Below are 19873 nucleotides of genomic sequence, written 5' to 3' on the forward strand. Positions count from 1 at the left end.
AAAATGCATTCTGGGAGGTATTCAACGAGTAAGAGTGACTGGAGTACAATTTTTAAGAAAAAATTAAAATTATGCTCAGATGGTTGCATGAAATTTGTATATTTTTGTGCATCCTCACTTTGTGGATTGTTGACTAAAGATACTTTGGAAGTTATATACCTTATAAATAGTATGGAAAAGTAACTGATTTCTTTAATCATTCTGGTATGGTAGTATTCTGCAAAATAAACTCAACCACATAAGAACATTGCGGTGGTTTTAGGTATATAATATACTAAAGTAACTAATTCCGATAAGACTCTTTCAGACAACTAAAAAGCAAAAAAAAAAGTTATATTGTGTATCTATCCTGAAGCTAGGCATATATGTATTCCTGGAATAGATACAAGATAAAACTTGTTTGCGAGTCATTACTTTCAGTTAGTGAAAACTCCCCCCCCCATCTCATCTGGAAGGGGTCAATTTGCCTCCTCTGTTCTCAGCCTGGCTGTTTCCCATGGAATTAAAGAACTGCTGGCCAAGTGAATGAAGCAAATCTTTCCAAAGCTGGACAAGGTCTGCTTCAAGAAAAAGTAATATGTGAACAAAAGGTCAGAACCTGGAAAAAGCTCTCAAACCATTTTCCATCAAGGATTGCAAAATTCACAAATATGTCATATTTGTTCCATGTAGGGAGCACTCTCAAACATTCTTAAGGGCAGCTTACTTAGTTTTCTGTAATTAGGGAATGTTTTGTGTATGTATGTCATACTTGCTAAAAACAAACTTTTGTAACTGTAATTAACTTGACTTATTGTTGCACATGATTCTTGGAATGATGGCTGCTGCAATAGAAAATCATATTTGATCCAATTTTTTCTTATTGTTATGTATATTATATATATATATTCACAAAGTTAGCTGAGTGACTTTGGACCAGTCATACACTCTCAGCCCTAGGAAGAAGGTAATGGCAAAAAATTCTGAAAACTTGTCAACAGTACTGCATGGACTAGTTCAGGCAACTGCCAGGAGTTAACATTCAAAGGGGAAGGAAGGAAGGAAGGAATTCTAAGATTTTTTTCATATATAATCTGGAGTTTATGCATGTTATACATGTGGTTTCTCTAGATATATTACATTAATTTGGATCCATATCAGTCTACGTATGATGAGGCTGATGAAAACAACACTATAATTGCCCTTTTTGGTGTAGAAAAGTTTTGAAAAAAAAGAGGGAGAAAATATTAGGGTTCACCATGGAGTTTATTAATCCAATAAATATTCATTGAAAGGTAACTGACAAAGTCATTTAGTAAAATCAGCATTCAACTTTTCAGTTCTTCACTCCATTGTAATTTCTATTTCATCCTGTAGCCGAATCAAATTTCCCTTGAGGAAAACATCCTGGTCTCCCGTTACATCAACAATCCACTTCTCATAGATGGTGAGTTAATATTAAAATTTTAGGGTTTTTTTTTTTTAGAAATTTGAAAATAATTGAGAGTGAGTTAATGAACCATAAGAAAAGAGTTGTTTTCTATTTTGTTGTTATTGTAGTAAATGTTATATAATTGTTATCCAAGCTCAGGAAATATTTCTATTTACTGGCACTTGACCATTAAATGGTCCTTGAAAGTATCTAACTAATCCTTAAGTAGATTCACCGTTCTGAATAATTTCTGACAACTAATTATCATTGGGCCTGTTTTTAGATTTCAAATTTGATGTGCGGCTTTATGTTTTGGTGACATCCTATGACCCCCTTGTCATCTATCTCTATGAAGAAGGTTTGGCTCGGTAAGTATTGATTTTGTGTCTTATGATATATAAACTGAATAATGCCTTACCATGTGAAGTGGCAGAGCAGGAGTCATAAGCTTTCTTTTTATGTATAAGTTAGGAACAGCAAGAGACTGGTTAATCTTATAGTTCTTCTGAACTTTTGAAAATTGAAAATTATGAAGAATAATTTCTAAATATGTTAGTACCTCTTACTTTGAGTTACTCGGTCTTCTACCTTCATCTCAGAGAATTTAACTATTTAAATGCTGAGCTACTGGCATTCCAGTAGTGGTGGAGAAATTTTGAATATATATTTTATATTCAATATTTAGTATATTTTCCTGTTCTTCGCTTCTGGTAACAATAGCAAATTTTAAAGATTCTTTGCTTGCTGATATTTTTGCATTTCCTAAATTTTATAGAATTATAGAAGTAAGAATTGGAATTGATTACGGTTTTCTGGACATAGTTCCTTTCTAAAATGGATTTCTCCAATCAGGACACAATATTCTGGATGCTGTTTTCCCAGTGCAGAATAGAAGATAATGATGACTTCTCTTGATCTTGATATTCTTCTTGGATGGGATCATATTTGACTATTTTAATCTTTTAATCTTTTAAAATGTATTGCTGTCAAGGATGATTCCCTTCTTCTTTTACCACCAATCCTGTCTATTTGTCTATTAATTAATTAATCCCACCAATCCTGTCTATTTGTCTATTAATTAATTAATCCCACCAATCCTGTCTATTTGTCTATTAATTAATTAATCCCACCAATCCTGTCTATTTGTGTGTCTGTCTCTAATTTAGAAAACTCCCATCTCCCTTACACATGACTTTGTTTTTCCTGTCTAAATGTAGGAAGTTGCATTTGTGCCTGTTGAAATTTATCTTACTGCTAAGAATAAGAAATTCTGAACAAGATTCCTTCTGAATCCTGAAAATCTTCTCTAGGAAATTGTCTAATTTCCCTATATCTATAGCAGAGGTTCCCAATCTTTTTCGCCCGCGGCTCCCCCGGAAATCCGACCTGCAACTGCGCATGCGCACCAGACGCCCCAGAAATGGTGCATCAGCGCCAGACCCAGCGGGCGCAGATATTCATGGCGCTTCATGATAGCGCTCCCTGGGGGCTCACACTTTGGGAATCACTGATCTATATCATACATGAATTTGATAATGTCTTCTAACTTATTATTCATAGATATAATATGCAGTATAGAGCCAAGAATGAATCCCTATGGCATGTCATTTGATACTTCTGTCCAGCTTGATGTGGAGTCATTGATGATATTTCTTATGATGTTTAATTCAGTTTTGATAACACAGACCAGCCCACATGATGTTATCTTTGCTATTAATATTTCATGGAAGACCTTGCCTAGTGCTCTGTCATATTTTGTGCTATGTCATATCTTGAATTCAGCAGAGCACTAGGCAAGGTCTTCTATGAAATATTAATAGCAAAGCTAACAATGTGGGCTGGTCTGTGATATGCTATGTCATATCTTGAATTCATTACATTTCCATGGTCAGTTAAATTGTTCACTTTGCAATAAAGGAAATCAATGATAAATCCTAGATGACTTCAGCCAAGGAATGGGTTATTTTCTATATGGTTACAAATCAACTGCTTAATAATTAGTTTCAGAGTTTTACCCAGTATCAGCTTCACCCTAAGCAGCCTCTAGTATAGTTACCCAGGTCCTTTTTTGGTCCCTTTTTGATGATAGAAACAACCGTTTGTCTTTCTTTAATCTTTAATTATGGATTATGTTCAAAATTTCTCAAAAACCATAATAGGAGCTTTGGTGTGATATTTGTGATGTTTTTAAAGACTCTTGGGTGTAATTGTAATTCTCCTGATTCCAAACAAAGAAATAGAACTAAGAGAAAGAAAGGCAGGAAGATAAATATAATTTAGCAGGTTAATTTGTGAAAATGTTGTTTTGTCCCTACATCCTTTACAAAAGTTGACATTAAAGTAGATAATTTCAGACACCTACCATGTATTTGCTGCAAAAATTCAGATGATCATTTGATGGCAACAAAAAGATGCATTAAACCTTTTGCTGCCATCTCATAGTTGGTTTTATCCTGATACTGAGAAATGCAATTTGATATGAATATTTTAGCATAATTGACAATGTTCTTGGATCTTCAGCTTTCAATTTTGTAAAGCCAGATAAAATCACCTAAAATTTGGACTTGTCAATCTTGTAAAAAATATATATCTTTGGAAAGTGGGTGTTATTACTGCTTTCTTAAATAAATATTTATATTTACCCTAGTTGCAATCGGCCTGTTTTAAGTTTGCTTTGGAGGATATGCAAGCTTTACACAAAAATAGTATCCCAGCAGAGGGCAGTCAGGCACAAGGTTGATTATTTTCAGGCTTCAAATCAGTTTTTCTTTGTTTGGAATCAGGAGAAAATTTCATCTGTTAAGAAAAAGTTTTAAAGTGGTGGCAATTTGGGGCCTAGTATCTTTTGAGCAAACACTTGCAGTTAAGCTAGTGGTAAGCTAGAGAAAACACAGAGCTGTTTGTGGAAGTACAGCTGGTTGAGCAGAAAACCAAATGTGCTTCTGAGGGGCCCAGAGAAGGAGAGAGGGTGGGTGGAAAATGGATGTGGCTGTGCAGTCATTCACATTCTGAAATGAAGGAGCCAGCAGCAGCCTCTTGTCATGTCTGACACTGGGCTTTCCTGTTTTCTTGAGCCTCCTCCTGGCTTCTCCTTTCATTACCCTGCTTGCTAATTAGTGCTGGCTCCGTGGAGATATTTACCTTTTCTCTATGGATTCCTGTGGTTTTCAAAGAATTCAGGTACTTACTGTGAGCCAAGGAATTCAGATTACCTCATAGGCTGTATTGTGGCCAGAGTCTGTTATAGCAGTCCAGTCCTTCTCACAGTAACCCCTGCCTGGCAGGCTCTTGATAGTTTAGGAGTAGATATAATTTAGGAAGTGGGGAAATAGCAACAGGTTCCATGGTCAATGGCTTTTTTAAAAAAAAAAAAAGCAAATGTATCCGTTGAACCGCAATCCTTTGTACTTCTTTCTAATGCAGATTAATTATATTAGGATTAAACTGGTTGCAGCTGTTGGTCACCAAGATCAGAGTGTCAGGTTTACTGTGAAGATGTAGGAACACCTTTGATTGATGGGTTAAAAAGAGAAAGAAAGGAAGCTGGAATGATAGTTGGAATTTGGAAGAGGAGTCAAGACAGTAATCACCGTTGTGAGATGAGGCAGATCTGACTGTGATTAAGAATAGAGGATTGGGGGGGCAGGGAGCAGAATTCAAAATTGGAAAGTGTTTATTTTACAGTAGTAAGTTACTACTTCGAGCCATTCAGTTACCAGAATAATATTCTGGTGCCTCAATAAACTTTACATTCTGCCACTCATTTATAATCTGTGCATCCTCATTGTATTCAATTGCTAAAAGTGATTTTGAAACATTTCCTACATTGAGATAAGAATGTGACACAAGAGATTGACTCAATAGTAATCCCTGCCTATGGTTGAACAGAACAAAATAATGAATGCGGTAATGCTCTGTTTCTCAGTGTTTTCTCTTGATTGTGGCATGTATGTTTCTCACTTCAATAAGGCTGCAAACAAGCATTTTGACTTGGTAGAGGAGAAGAGGCAGCAAAAAAGAGGATAGCTGTTGCAAGTGTGTTTTCAGGTTCCACTTAACTGTATATATATTTAACTGAATATAGTGCTGCATAAAGCTTTTCTTGTTTCATGCTAAGGGGGTGATTGTAATACAATGCAGTAAATGTTTCTGCTGTTAAATACTCTGAGAATGAGAATTTACAGATGGCCTTATTGTGTCAGTAACAGAAAGCCGTCACTATCTTTGTTTTAAGGAATTCCTTTTTGAATTTTGATTTCTGTTGCTTAGATTACTCAGTCTGCTGAATGTTCATGTCTAATGGTAACAACCATTAGTATTGTCGTCGTCGTAGTACTTAGTGTTTGTTCCACTTGGTTACAGGTTCTGCTTGCATTGCCTTCTCTGTAGTTCTTCCAGTGAAGCTGTTGATTTATAATGCCGGTTTTTGTTTTTCAGCTGATTTATTTTAGAGTCTGATGCTCATCTGAACTAAGAGGAAATGACTGGCCCAAGGTCACCAAGCTGACTTCCATGCCAAAGGGAGGGTTAGAACCTGAGTATCCCAACTCCTACTTTAGTACTTTAACCACTGAACTACACTGATGAGAGACATCTAGTCAGATTAAATCCCTGCAAGGTGGAGCTGCTGTTTGTTGGTGATTGGTCTGGCTTTATTTCAGTTGCAGTTTTGACTGTCATGCTTGACCTGAAAATTTGAGATTTGGTGATGGTGATGATCCTCATGCATTTGCATCTCCTGCTGGAAGCTGTGGCCAGGAAGGACTTCTGCTTCGGCTGGCTCACCAGTTGTAGACTTTTTTGGACCAGAATGCCCTGACAAATGTGATTTATGATCTTGTCACTTCATGTGTAGATTATTTCAGCATGGTCTTCATCAGGCTACCTTTGAAGCTATCTCAGAAACAAACGTCTGCTGAAAAAATGGTCAGTTTTATTTTGATTAAAGATTGTTATGTCCATTTTTGTTTTGTAGGTTTGCAACTGTGAGATATGACCAGGGATCAAAGAATATTAAAAACCAATTCATGCATCTTACAAATTATAGTGTCAACAAGAAGAGTGGTGACTATGTCAGGTACTTAGATTTCTTTAAGAGTTCTTGAGCCTGAATTGGAAATAAATGTCTGTTTCTATATTGATTTAATTCTTTTAAAACAAAAGCATCTTAAAGCGGTTATTATTATTATTTATTAGATTTATTAGATTTTTTCCCCCCGATACCTGGATGAAGCTGTCTATCTAGACCCGTTCCAGTCCGGCTTCCGGCCCGGATATAGTACGGAGACAGCTTTGGTCGCGTTGGTGGATGATCTCTGGAGGGCCAGAGACAGGGGTTGTTCCTCTGGTCCTATTAGATCTCTCAGCGGCTTTGATACCATCGACCATGGTATCCTGCTGCACCAGTTGGAGGGGTTGGGAGTGGGAGGCACCGTTTATCAGTGGTTCTCCTCCTATCTCTCTGACTGGTTGCAGACGGTGTTGACAGGGGGGCAGAGATCGACCGCGAGGCGCCTCACTTGTGGGGTGCCGCAGGGGTCGATTCTCTCGCCTCTCCTGTTCAACATCTATATGAAGCCGCTGGGCGAGATCATCAGTGGCTTTGGGGTGAGATACCAACTGTACGCTGATGATACGCAGCTGTACTTTTCCACCCCAGGCCACCCCAACGAAGCTGTTGAAGTGCTGTCCCGGTGCTTGGAAGCCGTACGGGTCTGGATGGGGAGAAACAGGCTCAAGCTCAATCCCTCCAAGACGGAGTGGCTGTGGATGCCGGCACCCCGGTACAGTCAGTTGCAGTTGCAGCTGACTGTTGGGGGCGAGTCGTTGGCCAGTGGAAAGGGTGCGCAACTTGGGTGTTCTCCTGGATGGACGGCTTGAAGACCATTTGACAGCTGTCTCCAGGAGAGCTTTTCACCAGGTTCGCCTGGTGCGCCAGTTGCACCCCTTCCTCGACCGGGATGCCTTATGCATGGTCACTCATGCTCTTGTTACCTCTCGCTTGGATTATTGCAGTGCTCTCTACATGGGGCTCCCCTTGAAGTGCACTCGGAGGCTTCAGTTAGTCCAGAATGCAGCTGCGCGGGTTATAGAGGGAGCCGCCCGTGTAACACCACTCCTGCGCAGGTTGCACTGGCTGCCTGTGGCCTTTCGGGTGCACTTTAAGGTGTTGGTCACTACCTTTAAAGCGCTCCATGGCTTAGGGCCTGGGTACTTACGGGACCGCCTGCTGTTACCACATGCCTCCCACCGACCCGTACGCTCACACAGAGAGGGACTTCTCAGGGTGCCGTCCGCCAAGCAATGTCGGCTGGCGGCACTCGGGGGAAGAGCCTTCTCTGTGGGGGCTCCTCCTCTCTGGAACGAACTTCCCCCTGGCTTGCGCCAATTGCCCGACCTTCGGAACTTTCGCCGCGAGCGCGTATTTATTTACTCGCGCGGGGTTGGCTTAAATTTTAAATTCTAAATTTTAATTTTTTTTGGGATGTATTTTAATGAGTTTTAAATTTTAATCTGTTTTAAATTTTGGCCAATTTTATAATAAGTTTTTTAATTGTTTATTTTAATTTTATTTGTTACTGTTTTTATTTTTGGCTGTACACCGCCCTGAGTCCTTCGGGAGAAGGGCGGTATAAAAATCTAATAAATAATAATAATACTAAATGCAATCAAACAATATATGAAAATATAAATTAACCAGGCAGAATTTGGAGGTAGAATTCTATCACAGGTGGTCAGGATAAAAGGTATTTCTTATGTTTTAGTTGTGATGATCCTGAAGTAGAGGATTATGGAAACAAATGGAGTATGAGTGCAATGCTGAGATACCTGAAACAAGAAGGAAAAGATACAACTGGTGAGCAGATATCTATTACTGTTTCCTTGAATCATCTTTAGAACACCTTTTCATTTTTATTTTTTTGTCCTTTTGAGTCAGTGTTGATCCTTGGAACCTAGACAGGTCTCCACAGTTTTCTTAGTAACATTTTCAGGAGTAGTTTACCTCTGCTTGCTTCCTAAAGTGTCTGGCTCAAAGTTACCCTGTTGACCTTTGTACCTAAAATGGGACTAGAATTTATAATCTCCCGGTTTCTACCCTGTACCTTAACTATTGTACCAAACTGCCTGTTTTTCATAAATATTAGTAGACTTAATTATCTTATTATCTGAAACTGTTACTAACAGTTCTTTGACTACTGTACTTCTTCTGGTGAATGCCTTTCATTCAAGAATTTTATATTCTGTAGGAGATCTTATGTTCTTCACATTTGATTGGCCTACTGATAGCATGGTTAATTGACAATTGAAATTTCAACCTGTCTTTGAAATAATTAGTTTGCAGCATTTAATGTTATCAGTGGTGACAGAAGACTTGTCTAGCAGAATAGGTCCTTGTTCATTATCTTTTTAAAAAAATTCTTTATCAATGTGACTTTCATTGGCACATCTAAGTATGAATTAACTCTATGTCTGCTTGAGACCAGTTAATTAAGATGATTTTTTTTTTATTGAAAGAGTTTTTTAAAAAAACAAAGACATTTTCGCCCCTTTTTCCCCCCCTCCCTCCCAGAAAACCCCCTTCCCCTCCTTCCCCGGCTTCCCGGTCAATCACAAGGTATTGTTATACATAAACCAAACATAGAATAAAATTTTCCTTCCAATCCAAATAACCACATCCAAAGCTTTTCATTTCCCAACCCCTCCCATTACATAAAATAACTTTCTAATTATTCAAAGGCAATCTGATATTTCTTAATCTGATATCTATTTTGTAGATAATCAATCCATTTTTTCCATTCAATTAAATATCTTTCCTGCGTATTGTCTTTCAAAAAAGCTGAGATTTTAGCCATCTCAGCCAAATTAATAACTTTCAATATCCATTCTTCTATTGTAGGTACCTCTTCTTTCTTCCAGTATTGTCCAATCAACAGTCTTGCTGCTGTTATTAAATTCAGAATCAATTTAGTCTCAATCCCTGTACAATCCGTTATAATTCCCAAAAGGAAAAATTGTGGCAGGAACTTTATCTTCTTCTTCAGTACATTTTGAATAATCCACCAAATTCTTATCCAAAAGACCTTAATTTTCTTGCAAGTCCACCAAATATGAAAATATGTAGCGTCATCACAATCACACCTCCAACATTTCGCTTGGATATTAGGATACATACATGATAATTTTTTGGGATCTAAGTGCCATCTATAAAACATCTTATAAAAATTTTCCCTTAAATTCTGTGCTTGTGTAAACTTAACATTTCTAACCCAGATTTTCTCCCATGTTTCCAACATTATTGGTTCCTGAATATTCTGTGCCCATTTTATCATACAATCCTTTACCAAATCCTTTTCCGAATCTATTTCAAGCAACACATTATACAATCTCTTTATATGCTCCTGGGTCTGATTTCTAATTTGCTTTATTAAATTTTCCTCCCTTTGCATTATACCAATTTTTTGATCTTCTTTCCATCTAGCACTTATTTGCCCATATTGAAACCAAGAATTAAGATGATTTTTTAAAAACATGCTTGCAAACTCATGAAATGGAAATGTATGAGAATGTTGAAGATTCAGTTTCTGTGATATCTATGTGGGAAAGAATGTCATAAGATTGAAGGATGGATATTTGATCTTAAACCAAAGATAACTTTGAAGAACCTTCAGTGTAACCATGAGAATTTCTGAATGTAGCTAATCCAGGAATAGCAAGAAATGTATTTCTCTTTGTTGTAAATAAGATCATTGTAGAGAGGACCAGAAGTACTTTTTATATGGGAACCATAAGTTTGCTTCTGATCATGAAATCAATTTTTATAGGCATATTCTCAAAGATATTCTGATTCTTACTGAAAAGTGGAAGTCTCTTGAATTATCATCAGCCCCCCTTTTGACAATTTGCTCCAAGTGGTAGAGCTCAAAACCCCAAATAGATCCAAGCACTCAATTTTTCCTTCCTCTACTTTATAGAATGTACAGAGAGTGTCATAGAAAATTTTCTTCTGACAGTCATCTGGGGTCATACTTCCTTTTAATAGCTTACAGTGTTCAGGATCACTAATTAATGGACATGGCATTGCAAAAAATAGAGCAAAATCTATTTGACAGTTAGAAAAAGTTAGATGCTTAACTTGTGGAATATTTTTTCATGAAGAGACTTTTGGAATAAACTAGAAGATGAATATGTTATGCCTTCTTTAAACATTTGATAAAACCAAAGTTTTATTTCTATAAACCATTTCAGAATCTTTTAAATAAAAATTATTTCAGATATATAAAATATTTCACATTAATAAAAAGAGTTCCAAATTTGTTTAGTTGTTTGGATTTTGACAGCACCTGACTCAAACCAATTTTAGTCAGTTTGCAATACAAAAAGTGAACTACAAATGGAATAAGGTACGTAAGTACAATAAAAGCTATAAACAAGATGGAAAAGTCGGACAAATGTCACTAAAACACATGCTACGTATGCCAAACTCATCCAATAAAAAGATTAAATGTTGTATGGTTGTAAAGATCAGGGGACATCATTTTGCATCTGAAGCTACATTTTATTTTCACTATTAAAATATTAACATTATTGCTTTTGTTTTCTGTTCCATTTTTATTTTAGCTTTGATGGCCAGCGTGGAGGAACTGATAATTAAGACAGTAATTTCAGCTGAATTGGCTATTGCAGCAGCCTGTAAAGCCTTTGTCCCACACCGTGGTGTTTGCTTTGGTAAATCATCTTTATTTTTACATTTTCTGTTGTTCGTCACATTCAGGGAATGCATTGGTACACAATATAATATAATCAGTTTGTATCATTGAAGGGATGTCATTCCCCAGAATTGGCACCACTTCAGTGAAGACTCATCTCTGCATTGCCACCATTCTGGAACTTGCAGAGCAGAGCTGCACTCTGGAGTCAACAAACTTTCCCTAGGTGTGCTAAATGGAATTGATAATGGTTGTGAGCTTTTTGGATTGTCTCCTTACAGTACAATGTATCAGCATTGGACAATCTTGATCATTATTGTTATCATGATCATGATCATGATCGTTCATATAGTCTATGAGGAAAATGATGATCCAGAAGCCTTTTTCCTGTCACAATAACTTCACATGACCCTTCTTACCATTCCAGTTGCAATACTGAGAAAATGCTTAAAATTTGTTTCCCCCGTAGAGCCAGAACAAATCATTGCCTTTCCTTTCTGATTCTGAACTGGGAGGGTTCTTTGGAATTGTACTTGTGAGAATTGTATACCTGCTAAGATACTGCGGTTGGGAACACCCATCCAGTAGGACTTGCCTTCTTCTGATATATCTTGTTAGGTGGGTGGGGGGATTGGGAGATGTTTCTGTGCTGGTGGGCATTTTGAGCTAAAACAAGCCTTTATATGATCTATCCAGAGTTGGTACTGGAAGCCAGATGGCTTCTTGGAGACTATAGAATCTTTAGATGCCCCTGAAGTTTAAAATGGACAGTAGAAAGGAGGCTGCCTTTGTCCATACAATTCATTTCAGAAATGCAGTCAGAGATTGGGACACAATATGCTTGCAAGCAGGCAAGCAGGTCAAGTTCAGCTAAAATATGCCAACCCCTGTCCTTAATATACTGTACAAATGTAAAACATAAAACCAGAATGTCTGGCTGGATTTTATTAAGGATAAATTTGGTATTCTGGTATTCTGTCTCTCTTATTGTACTAAATAACCAGACATCCCTGGCAGGTAGGAAGCAGAATATCTCTTCTTTTGTTTACAATCAAGCACACCGTTTTTGACAGAAAAAGCTCGGTTTTCAGCTTTGGCTACTGTCCACGAATTACTTAATCATTTTGAAAATTGAGTCAACTGGTGACTTGCAGCTTCTGTAGCATTAAATCGTGTGTATTACACATTGCATAAAGGAGGATTTTATGTTTGTATTCTGAAGTTAGAATCTTTTTGTTGCAGTGAATAATTTGGAACTGTAGCGTTTTGAAAGATAAAATGTGTCAGTGTTTAGATCAGTGGTTCCCAACCGGTGTGCCGCGGCACTAAGGGGTGCCGTGAGATCTTTTGAGGGTGCCGCCAAAATTTCAGTGAGGGTTGTGGATTGACGCGCGGGCAGAGGCGGGCGCTCCGGCGCATCATGTGATGAGCCCCTGGCTCTCTCCCTGGCGGCGTGCCTCATTCCCGCCCGCCCGCCCGTCCGTCCTTCTTCTTCTTTTTTTCCCCCCTCTCTTTCTTTCGTGGAAGCCGCCGCTGTTGGTCCGACTTGTGGAGGCGGCTGTCTGGCTTCCACCAGGACGAGGCTGTGGCTGCCTCCTCGCAGCATGGACAGTCCGTTGAGCGCGGCGACTCCTACCGGTCTTTTGAGCTGCCTCCGGCAGCAAATAAGCACTTCTCAAAACTTAGCGAGCTGTTGTATCTGGACTGCTGGCTCTCTTGCTTCTCTCTCTCTCTCTCCCCCCTTCTCGCTTGTAGAGAAATCTTTCGCCGAGGGAGGAGAGCAACCCAAAGTCTTGTGCGCCCCCGTGTCGATTTTCTCTCTCCCCCCCTCTCCCTCTCCCCTCCCCAGTTTCAGCCTCTTGCCGATCTCCTCCCTTACGCGCTCCCCTTGGACTCCCAGCCAGCCTCGATTTCCCCTCTGGCGTCCTTCCGGAAGCGCTTGTAAGCAGCCGCTGCTGGTGGAGAAAGTATGGATATATAATGTATGCGGCTCGTTTATTTTTGCAAAGCGAGTCTCGCTCTTTCGGTATTTGTCAGAGGTGCCACCGTGCTTTCGCTCTGAAGTTCATTGCTTGGCTTTAAGTTATGGGGTTGGGCGGATTTTGTTGCTGCTCTTAATCCACAGTTTGGGGTGGGTGGGGTGGGAGGAATGAACTAGCAAAGCATTGGAGGATGGGAGACGTACACCCAGGTTGACATCTTCATTTTGCTAGTTTCATTATTTTAGAACCTTTTCCCGGTTACTGTCTAAAATGGTAGGTGGTCAAGTTCGATCCCAAGTCATGGTCGTTGCAGTCGGTTTGTCAGATTTTCTTTCCACTCTTAAAGCGGGAAATTTGTTAGGTTGACTAAAAAGGAAAGGGGTAGTAAAGGAGTGCTAGATGGGAAATGCCAAAGGGCATATAGCCCATAGGCGTACAGCTCATAATGCACCTTGGATACCACTTTTAGTTGATTTCTGCTGGACCTTTTGTTTCCTAAATCTATTTTTGTGGGAGCTCATGTGAATTTATTTATATTATTTTTATTGTGTTTATTTCGTCAAGCATGTATTTTATGACAGATACAAGTGCAAACATAATTATAAATACGGGTAAAGGATACAAATAAAAGAAAACATTAGGACAGGGACTGTAGGCAGGCTGGTGCGCTTATGCACGCCATTGCAACTTTTAACAGCACAAACCTCAAATGCAGCACAGGAAATGCCTTGAAATGAAAGGCAGAATTCTGCAAGGTTGCCAAAGGATCAAGTTGTCCTGCACTATTTGTGAGTTTCCTGAGGTTTGGTTTATCTGAAGATGGCTTACATCTTCTAGTCATTTGGAAGTATCTGGGATCTGTTGCTGCTTTTAAAAGGTCATCTTGATCTTTAAGTCTGCAGCATGCAAGCATTTCCTTTAATGAGAAATACCTATGATTGCTCCATACATACTAATGTAGTAGCTGATTTTCAGTAATCACGCAATCACTAATAGGAGCAAAAATATATATTTTTTAAAAAATCTCCTTGCTGCCATCTGATGTCATCCTGGTTTTTTTTTCAGGTCAATTCTAAAAACCAACTTCTTACAGCTATTCTAAGCAGATGTTATTTGTTTATTTTACCCCACCTTTATTATTTTTATAAATAACTCAAGGCAACAAACATACCTAATATTCCTTCCTCCTCCTATTTCCCCCCAAAACATAACCCTGTGAGGTGGGTTGGACTGAGAGAGAATGACTGACCCAAAGTCACCCAATCTGCTTTCATGCCTAAACTGAGACTAGAACTCGCAGTCTCCTGATTTCCAGCCTGGTATCTAACAGGATTCAACAGCCAAGCTATGATCCTAACTGTAACCAAAGGATTGTGGTTTAGATGTTTACCTATTTTAGGTTTAATCTTTGGCATCCCTAGATCCTGTAGGGCCAAAAGAAGCTACTCTCTGAAATCTCAGAGGGTTGTTGAGTATCAATTACATGGTATGTTAAGTTAGATCTGTTTTAAACATATTTTCTAAATAAGTCACAAGTAGCTTAATTCACACAAATACTAAGTCACTTGTGGCCCAAAAGTTCTCTGCCCCCACCCCGGCTATTGTTGGTACAACTGTGAGGGAAGAAAATTTGAAAAGCTAAGTGCTCGTCATAAATTGTGCCATAAATCCATTTTGGAAACAAAGGCACCACTGCTAACTCTAGAAACCAGGAGGGAATTTTGCCGTGCCTACATAGTTGACACGGCCTTTTCCCTGCTGGGCCCACGACTTCTTCTAAGTTAAAGTTCCAACTCTTATTAGGGTTTAGACTCTATTTCCTTATAAGGGTGCCGGGAACTTTTGAAAGGCTTTCCAAGGGTGCCTCAAACAAGAAAAGGTTGGGAACCACTGGTTTAGATGCTTCTTTATAAGGCTACCTATTCCAATACTAGGGGGACGCGGTGGCTCAGGGGCTAGGATGTTGAGGTTGTTGATCGAAAGGTGGCAGCTCAGCGGTTCGAATCCCTAGTGCTGCTGTGTAACTGAGTGAGCTCCTGTTACTTGTCCCAGCTTCTGCCAACCTAGCAGTTTCGAAAGCACGTAAAAATGCAAGTAGAAAAAATAGGGACCACCTTGGTGGGAAGGTAACAGCGTTCCGTGAGCCTTTGGCGTTGAGTCATGCTGGCCACATGACCACGGAGATGTCTTCGGACAGCGCTGTCTCTTCGGCTTTGAAACGGAGATGAGCACCGCCCCCTAGAGTCGGCAACGACTAGCACGTATGTGCAAGGGGAACCTTTACCTTTACCTTTATTCCAATACTTTCCAATATGTTCCATCTATCAATATTTTCTCCTGTATGGATTTTATTTTAAAAGCAAGCAATATTCAAAATGTAGTGTACAATACAATTCTTGTGTAATAAAGATGTGAGACAGGCTGTGACATTATGTCCCTTCTTAATTTTCATGCTCACAGGAGCAAACAATTTAATCAGCTTTAAAAACATACTTGTTCATTTAAATGTTAAAAGATGGTTTTACTGGATATGATGCAAAGATACATTGACAGTAATCATAATTTAATTTACAGGATTTAAAACACCTGTATCCTTAAGTAGCCTATTTAAGCCAAGGTTTTTACCGTATACTGAAGAATGACTTTTCCTGTGCTATGAATTGTTTCCAAAATGATGGACACATTATTTATATTCATATATATAATTTTTTTTAAAAAAAATCCTGCCCTCATTTATGTAATTATATTTTTCCGTATGTTTGGCCGTTTAGCTGGTTTGGAAACATTTCTTTAATATACTTCATAGTGTATGAAACATTCTACATTTTAATCCAGGATAAATTGTTTCTGACATCACATGCAAATAACCTTTGGAGTATTAGTCCCCAAGAATAAGGAGTTTGCCTGAATCTTTACAGGAATATAAAAGTTCATGGTATGGAATAAAATACGTGTAGCCCTTTCGGTTAAACTTCATGAAGCATCTGGACCTTGTTACTGTCTGGCTGTATTTAACCACTTATGTAGTTGAGAAGCTATGAATGGAAATATTCCCTAAATTTGTAATTCATAAATGTTCTGAAATACTAGTCCTTGTAATGGAAAAAGGACTAAATGAACTTTAGTTACAGCTCATGGGAGGCAAGTTCTGGGGTTTTTAAAAGGATTTTGGAATTGTAATTAGTCTTTTTAAATAATAGTCGCCAGTATTCTTTCTTTTAGAACAAGTTTTTATTGATTTTTTTAATCCCCCCCCCACACATACATGATTTATGAACAGAGTATTGGCCATATCATATCTTATACAATTCAATATATTCAAATATATTTTACTTAGTTACAGTTTTTGCCAAAATATTCTTTTTTCATAGTTTTTATTCATTTCCTAATATTTCTTTGCTCATTTTATTAAGTCACATCTTCTTTTGCCCTCAAGTTCTAATTTCTCCATTTTTATTTGTGTTCATTCTCTTTCATTCTTTTTTTTTAACTATTTCAATTTTTATCCTAATATATTCAAATATATTCGGGGTTGCCTTTCTTCCATTTCATCTTTTTCTTTTCACAGCAATCCTTTCTTCTCCTCTCCCTCCTTTCCCTCCCTTCTTTCTTCCTACCTCCTTTCTTCTCTCCTCTCCTACTCCTTCTCTACTTCCCCTTCCTTTCTCCCCCTCCACCCTACTTCCTCCCTATCTAACCTTCTCTCCTACTCTTATTTCCCCTACCTTTCCTCCTCTCCTCTTCCCTTTCTTTCTCTCTTCCTCCTTCTCCTTTTCCATCTCTCTCCTTCTTCTTATATCTCTCCATTGCTGTATTTATTTTCAATATTTCTGGTGTCCAGACAACCCTGATTTTCTCATTTATTATGCATATTTCTCAAACCTCAAACCTTCCTATATTTTATTAACATTATTAGTTATTAACATTGTCTTCATCTTATTCCATTTATATCATACAATCAATTAATGCAACTTTCCACCTCTTATTTTCATAGTCACCAATATTCTTAAAACTACTAGTGATAATTAAAAAAACTAAATACAATTCACACAAACTATATAAAATGTAAATAGAAATAAAAACAAATGCAAAGGGAGAAAGAAAAAAAATCATGGAATTTTTCTTATTTTCTAAATAGAATGTAATAGTTATGTCTTTATACAACTTTATACAACTCAGTTTTCTAAGCAAGAAAAAACTTTGAGAACATAGAAGTATATTGTCTAATATGACCCATGGGCCACTTCTGGCCCTTGCACTGTTCCTGTCCAGGACACTCTTGATAAATAGACAAGTTCCAAATTTTAGAAATATAACTGAACATCAGTGTAATATTTTAAATGTTTACTTCTTCCACTACCTGTTAAGATATCTACAAATAATCTAATGTTTTCAGTGGCCTGATGCCCTTTCATAAAACCAGTTTGTGTAGGATGATCGATAGTAATACCTTTTGCAATAATGCCAAAGCAATAGTCAGAATCTTAGCCAGCTGCATTTAACAAAAGATATTAAATGGTAACTTGCACCATTTATGAGGTTTTATTCTCAGAATAACAATTTATATAAGTCTCATTTGGTGAGGCAGGGTCCTTTTTTTCAAATTCTTATATATAAAACTATATAGGATGTAAGCTCTTCTTACAATTCCATTGAATGGGCTTACAAAATATTTGTTAGATAATCCTCAGATTTTTGATCAACCATGAAAAGGTTGATATGGGTTTTTTCCTCAAATAAATAATTGGTTGACAAATGAAACTGATTAACTAGGGATATGTTCTGAGCATTTATATGATGTAGACTGACTGACTATCTATCTATCTATCTATCTATCTATCTATCTATCTATCTATCTATCTATCTATCTATCTATCTATCTATCTATCTATCTATCTCTGTCAATCTCAAGATTGACTCAGCCTTCCATCCTTCCGAGGTGGGAAAAATGCAGACCCAGATTGCTGACTTTAAACCGCTTAGAGAGGGCTGTGAAGCAGTATATAAATCTAGGTGCTATTGCTATATCTATATCTATATCTCAGTCTGTATGTATGCTCATGTTGGTGAGGGTTGGTTTTTTTTTTTAAGCTTGTATTTTTCTTGATTGTACCACATAGTGGCGATAGAGCTTACATTCAGCAAAACCTTGATATAAGAACTTTAAAGATGTTGGCAAAGAATTGAGACTTCTCTGGCAAGGAAGATGGGAATGACTCCAAGAAACAATGGTTAGTACCAGTGAGTGCCTTCACTTGCTTTCTAGTACCTGCTCTAAAGGTTTTCCTTTGGCAGTCACCTACTACTTCCTTCAGCTCTCTATACAAGTACAGGATGGAAGCAGCAAAATTAGAAAATGCAGACTAAAAGCTTTTTATGGCTTTGGTCTTATCAAGAATTAATATTAAAGCTGGCCAGGCCTAGTAGGATAAGTGGCATCTCATGATACAAACCTTATAATTGAGATCCTTGATAACATTACATTAATAGTGCAGTAATATCAGTTATATTAAATGTACCAACTAGGGACAGTAGACTAGGTAGAAATGTATCTGAAGAAATAAGGTTTAGTATAGTGATGGCTACCTTTTGGCCATCGCATGCCAAATGTGGGGGGGAGTTGCACACGCGTGTGCCCATATCCATAATCCTATGCGCCCCACCCCCGCGCATGCATGCACGACCCCTCCCCTCATGCTCCCCCCACTTTCGGCACGTGATAGCACGGTGGACCTGGTAGACCCGTTTTTCACCCTCTTCAGGCTTCAGAGCCTTTCTAGGAGACTGGGGAGGGCGAAAGTGGCCTTCCCCACCCTCTGGAGGCCGGAAATGGCCCATTGGCCAACTTCCAGTCCCACTAGAAGTTGGCAAACGGGCCGTTTCTGGCCTCCGGGGTGGGGAAAGCTGTTTTTGCCCTCCCCAGTCTCCTAGAAAAGCTCTGAGAGGCTGAGGAGAGGAAAAAACAGGCCTTCCCCACCCACCCCCAAGCCTTTCGGCAGTAGGAAATACCCTGTTTCCTTACTGCCGGTAGGCCCAGAAGGCCCGAAAATCAGCTGGCCAGTGTGTGCATGCGTGCCGGAGCTGAGCTCACGTGCCCACCAATATGGCTACACGTGCCACCTGTGGCACACGTGCCATAGGTTCGTCATCACAGGTTTAGTATGAGAAGGACTAAACACTGTGTCAAGGCTATTAAAGGCATATGTTTGGCTGTTGGATCTTATTATCAATTTGTTAATTACATATCTAGAATAGAAAGCTGTATACCGTATTTTTCGGAGTATAAGATGCACTCCCCCCCCCCAAAAGAGGCTAAAAATTTGGGTGTGTCTTATACTTCAAATGTAGCTGTTTTTTAGCCCTAAGCTTCACCACTAGCGAGTGAAGCTATCTTCCGAGCTTCGCTTGCTTTTCTCATTGCTTCTCTCTCCAAAAATCAGCTGTGCTTTAGAAGCTGTTTTTTATCCCCAAGCAGGGGATAAAAAGCTCACACTCATGTGCTGAAGCTATTCTATTCTATTCTAAGATATTCTATTCTATTCTAACCAGACTAAGGACGCTAGCCAGATGAATACCTGGTAGGCAGATTTTTTTCCTCCTATTTTCTTCCCCAAAAACTAAGCTGCGTCTTATACTCTGGTGTGTCTTATATTCCGAAAATGGTATCTCTTGAGGCTGGGGACAGCAAAAAAAGTCACTTCCTGTCCAACCGGAAGTTGGCAAACGTGCAGTTTCTGGCTTCTCGAGGGCCTCTGGGGGGTGGGGGAAGGCTT

General features: G+C 38.6%; 1 protein-coding gene across 15 annotated transcripts in view; it reads left to right on the forward strand.

Annotated features, from left to right (window-relative positions):
* The window catches only part of TTLL5 (tubulin tyrosine ligase like 5), a 161499-nt gene that overhangs the window by 13962 nt on the left and 127664 nt on the right, over positions 1–19873 (forward strand). For all 15 annotated transcript variants that reach the window (XR_009152625.1, XR_009152624.1, XM_058162389.1 and 12 more), the window contains exons 8-12: positions 1357–1426; positions 1695–1779; positions 6387–6488; positions 8176–8267; positions 11030–11137. Coding sequence is in view for 13 of the 15 variants with exons in the window: in XM_058162389.1 (XP_058018372.1) it covers positions 1357–1426; positions 1695–1779; positions 6387–6488; positions 8176–8267; positions 11030–11137 (457 nt within the window). In the remaining 2 variants the exon portion in view is untranslated. The remainder of the gene's footprint in view (positions 1–1356; positions 1427–1694; positions 1780–6386; positions 6489–8175; positions 8268–11029; positions 11138–19873) is intronic.

The sequence above is a fragment of the Ahaetulla prasina genome, chromosome 1, assembly GCF_028640845.1.
Source record: "Ahaetulla prasina isolate Xishuangbanna chromosome 1, ASM2864084v1, whole genome shotgun sequence".
NCBI classification, from domain to species: Eukaryota; Metazoa; Chordata; class Lepidosauria; order Squamata; family Colubridae; genus Ahaetulla; species Ahaetulla prasina.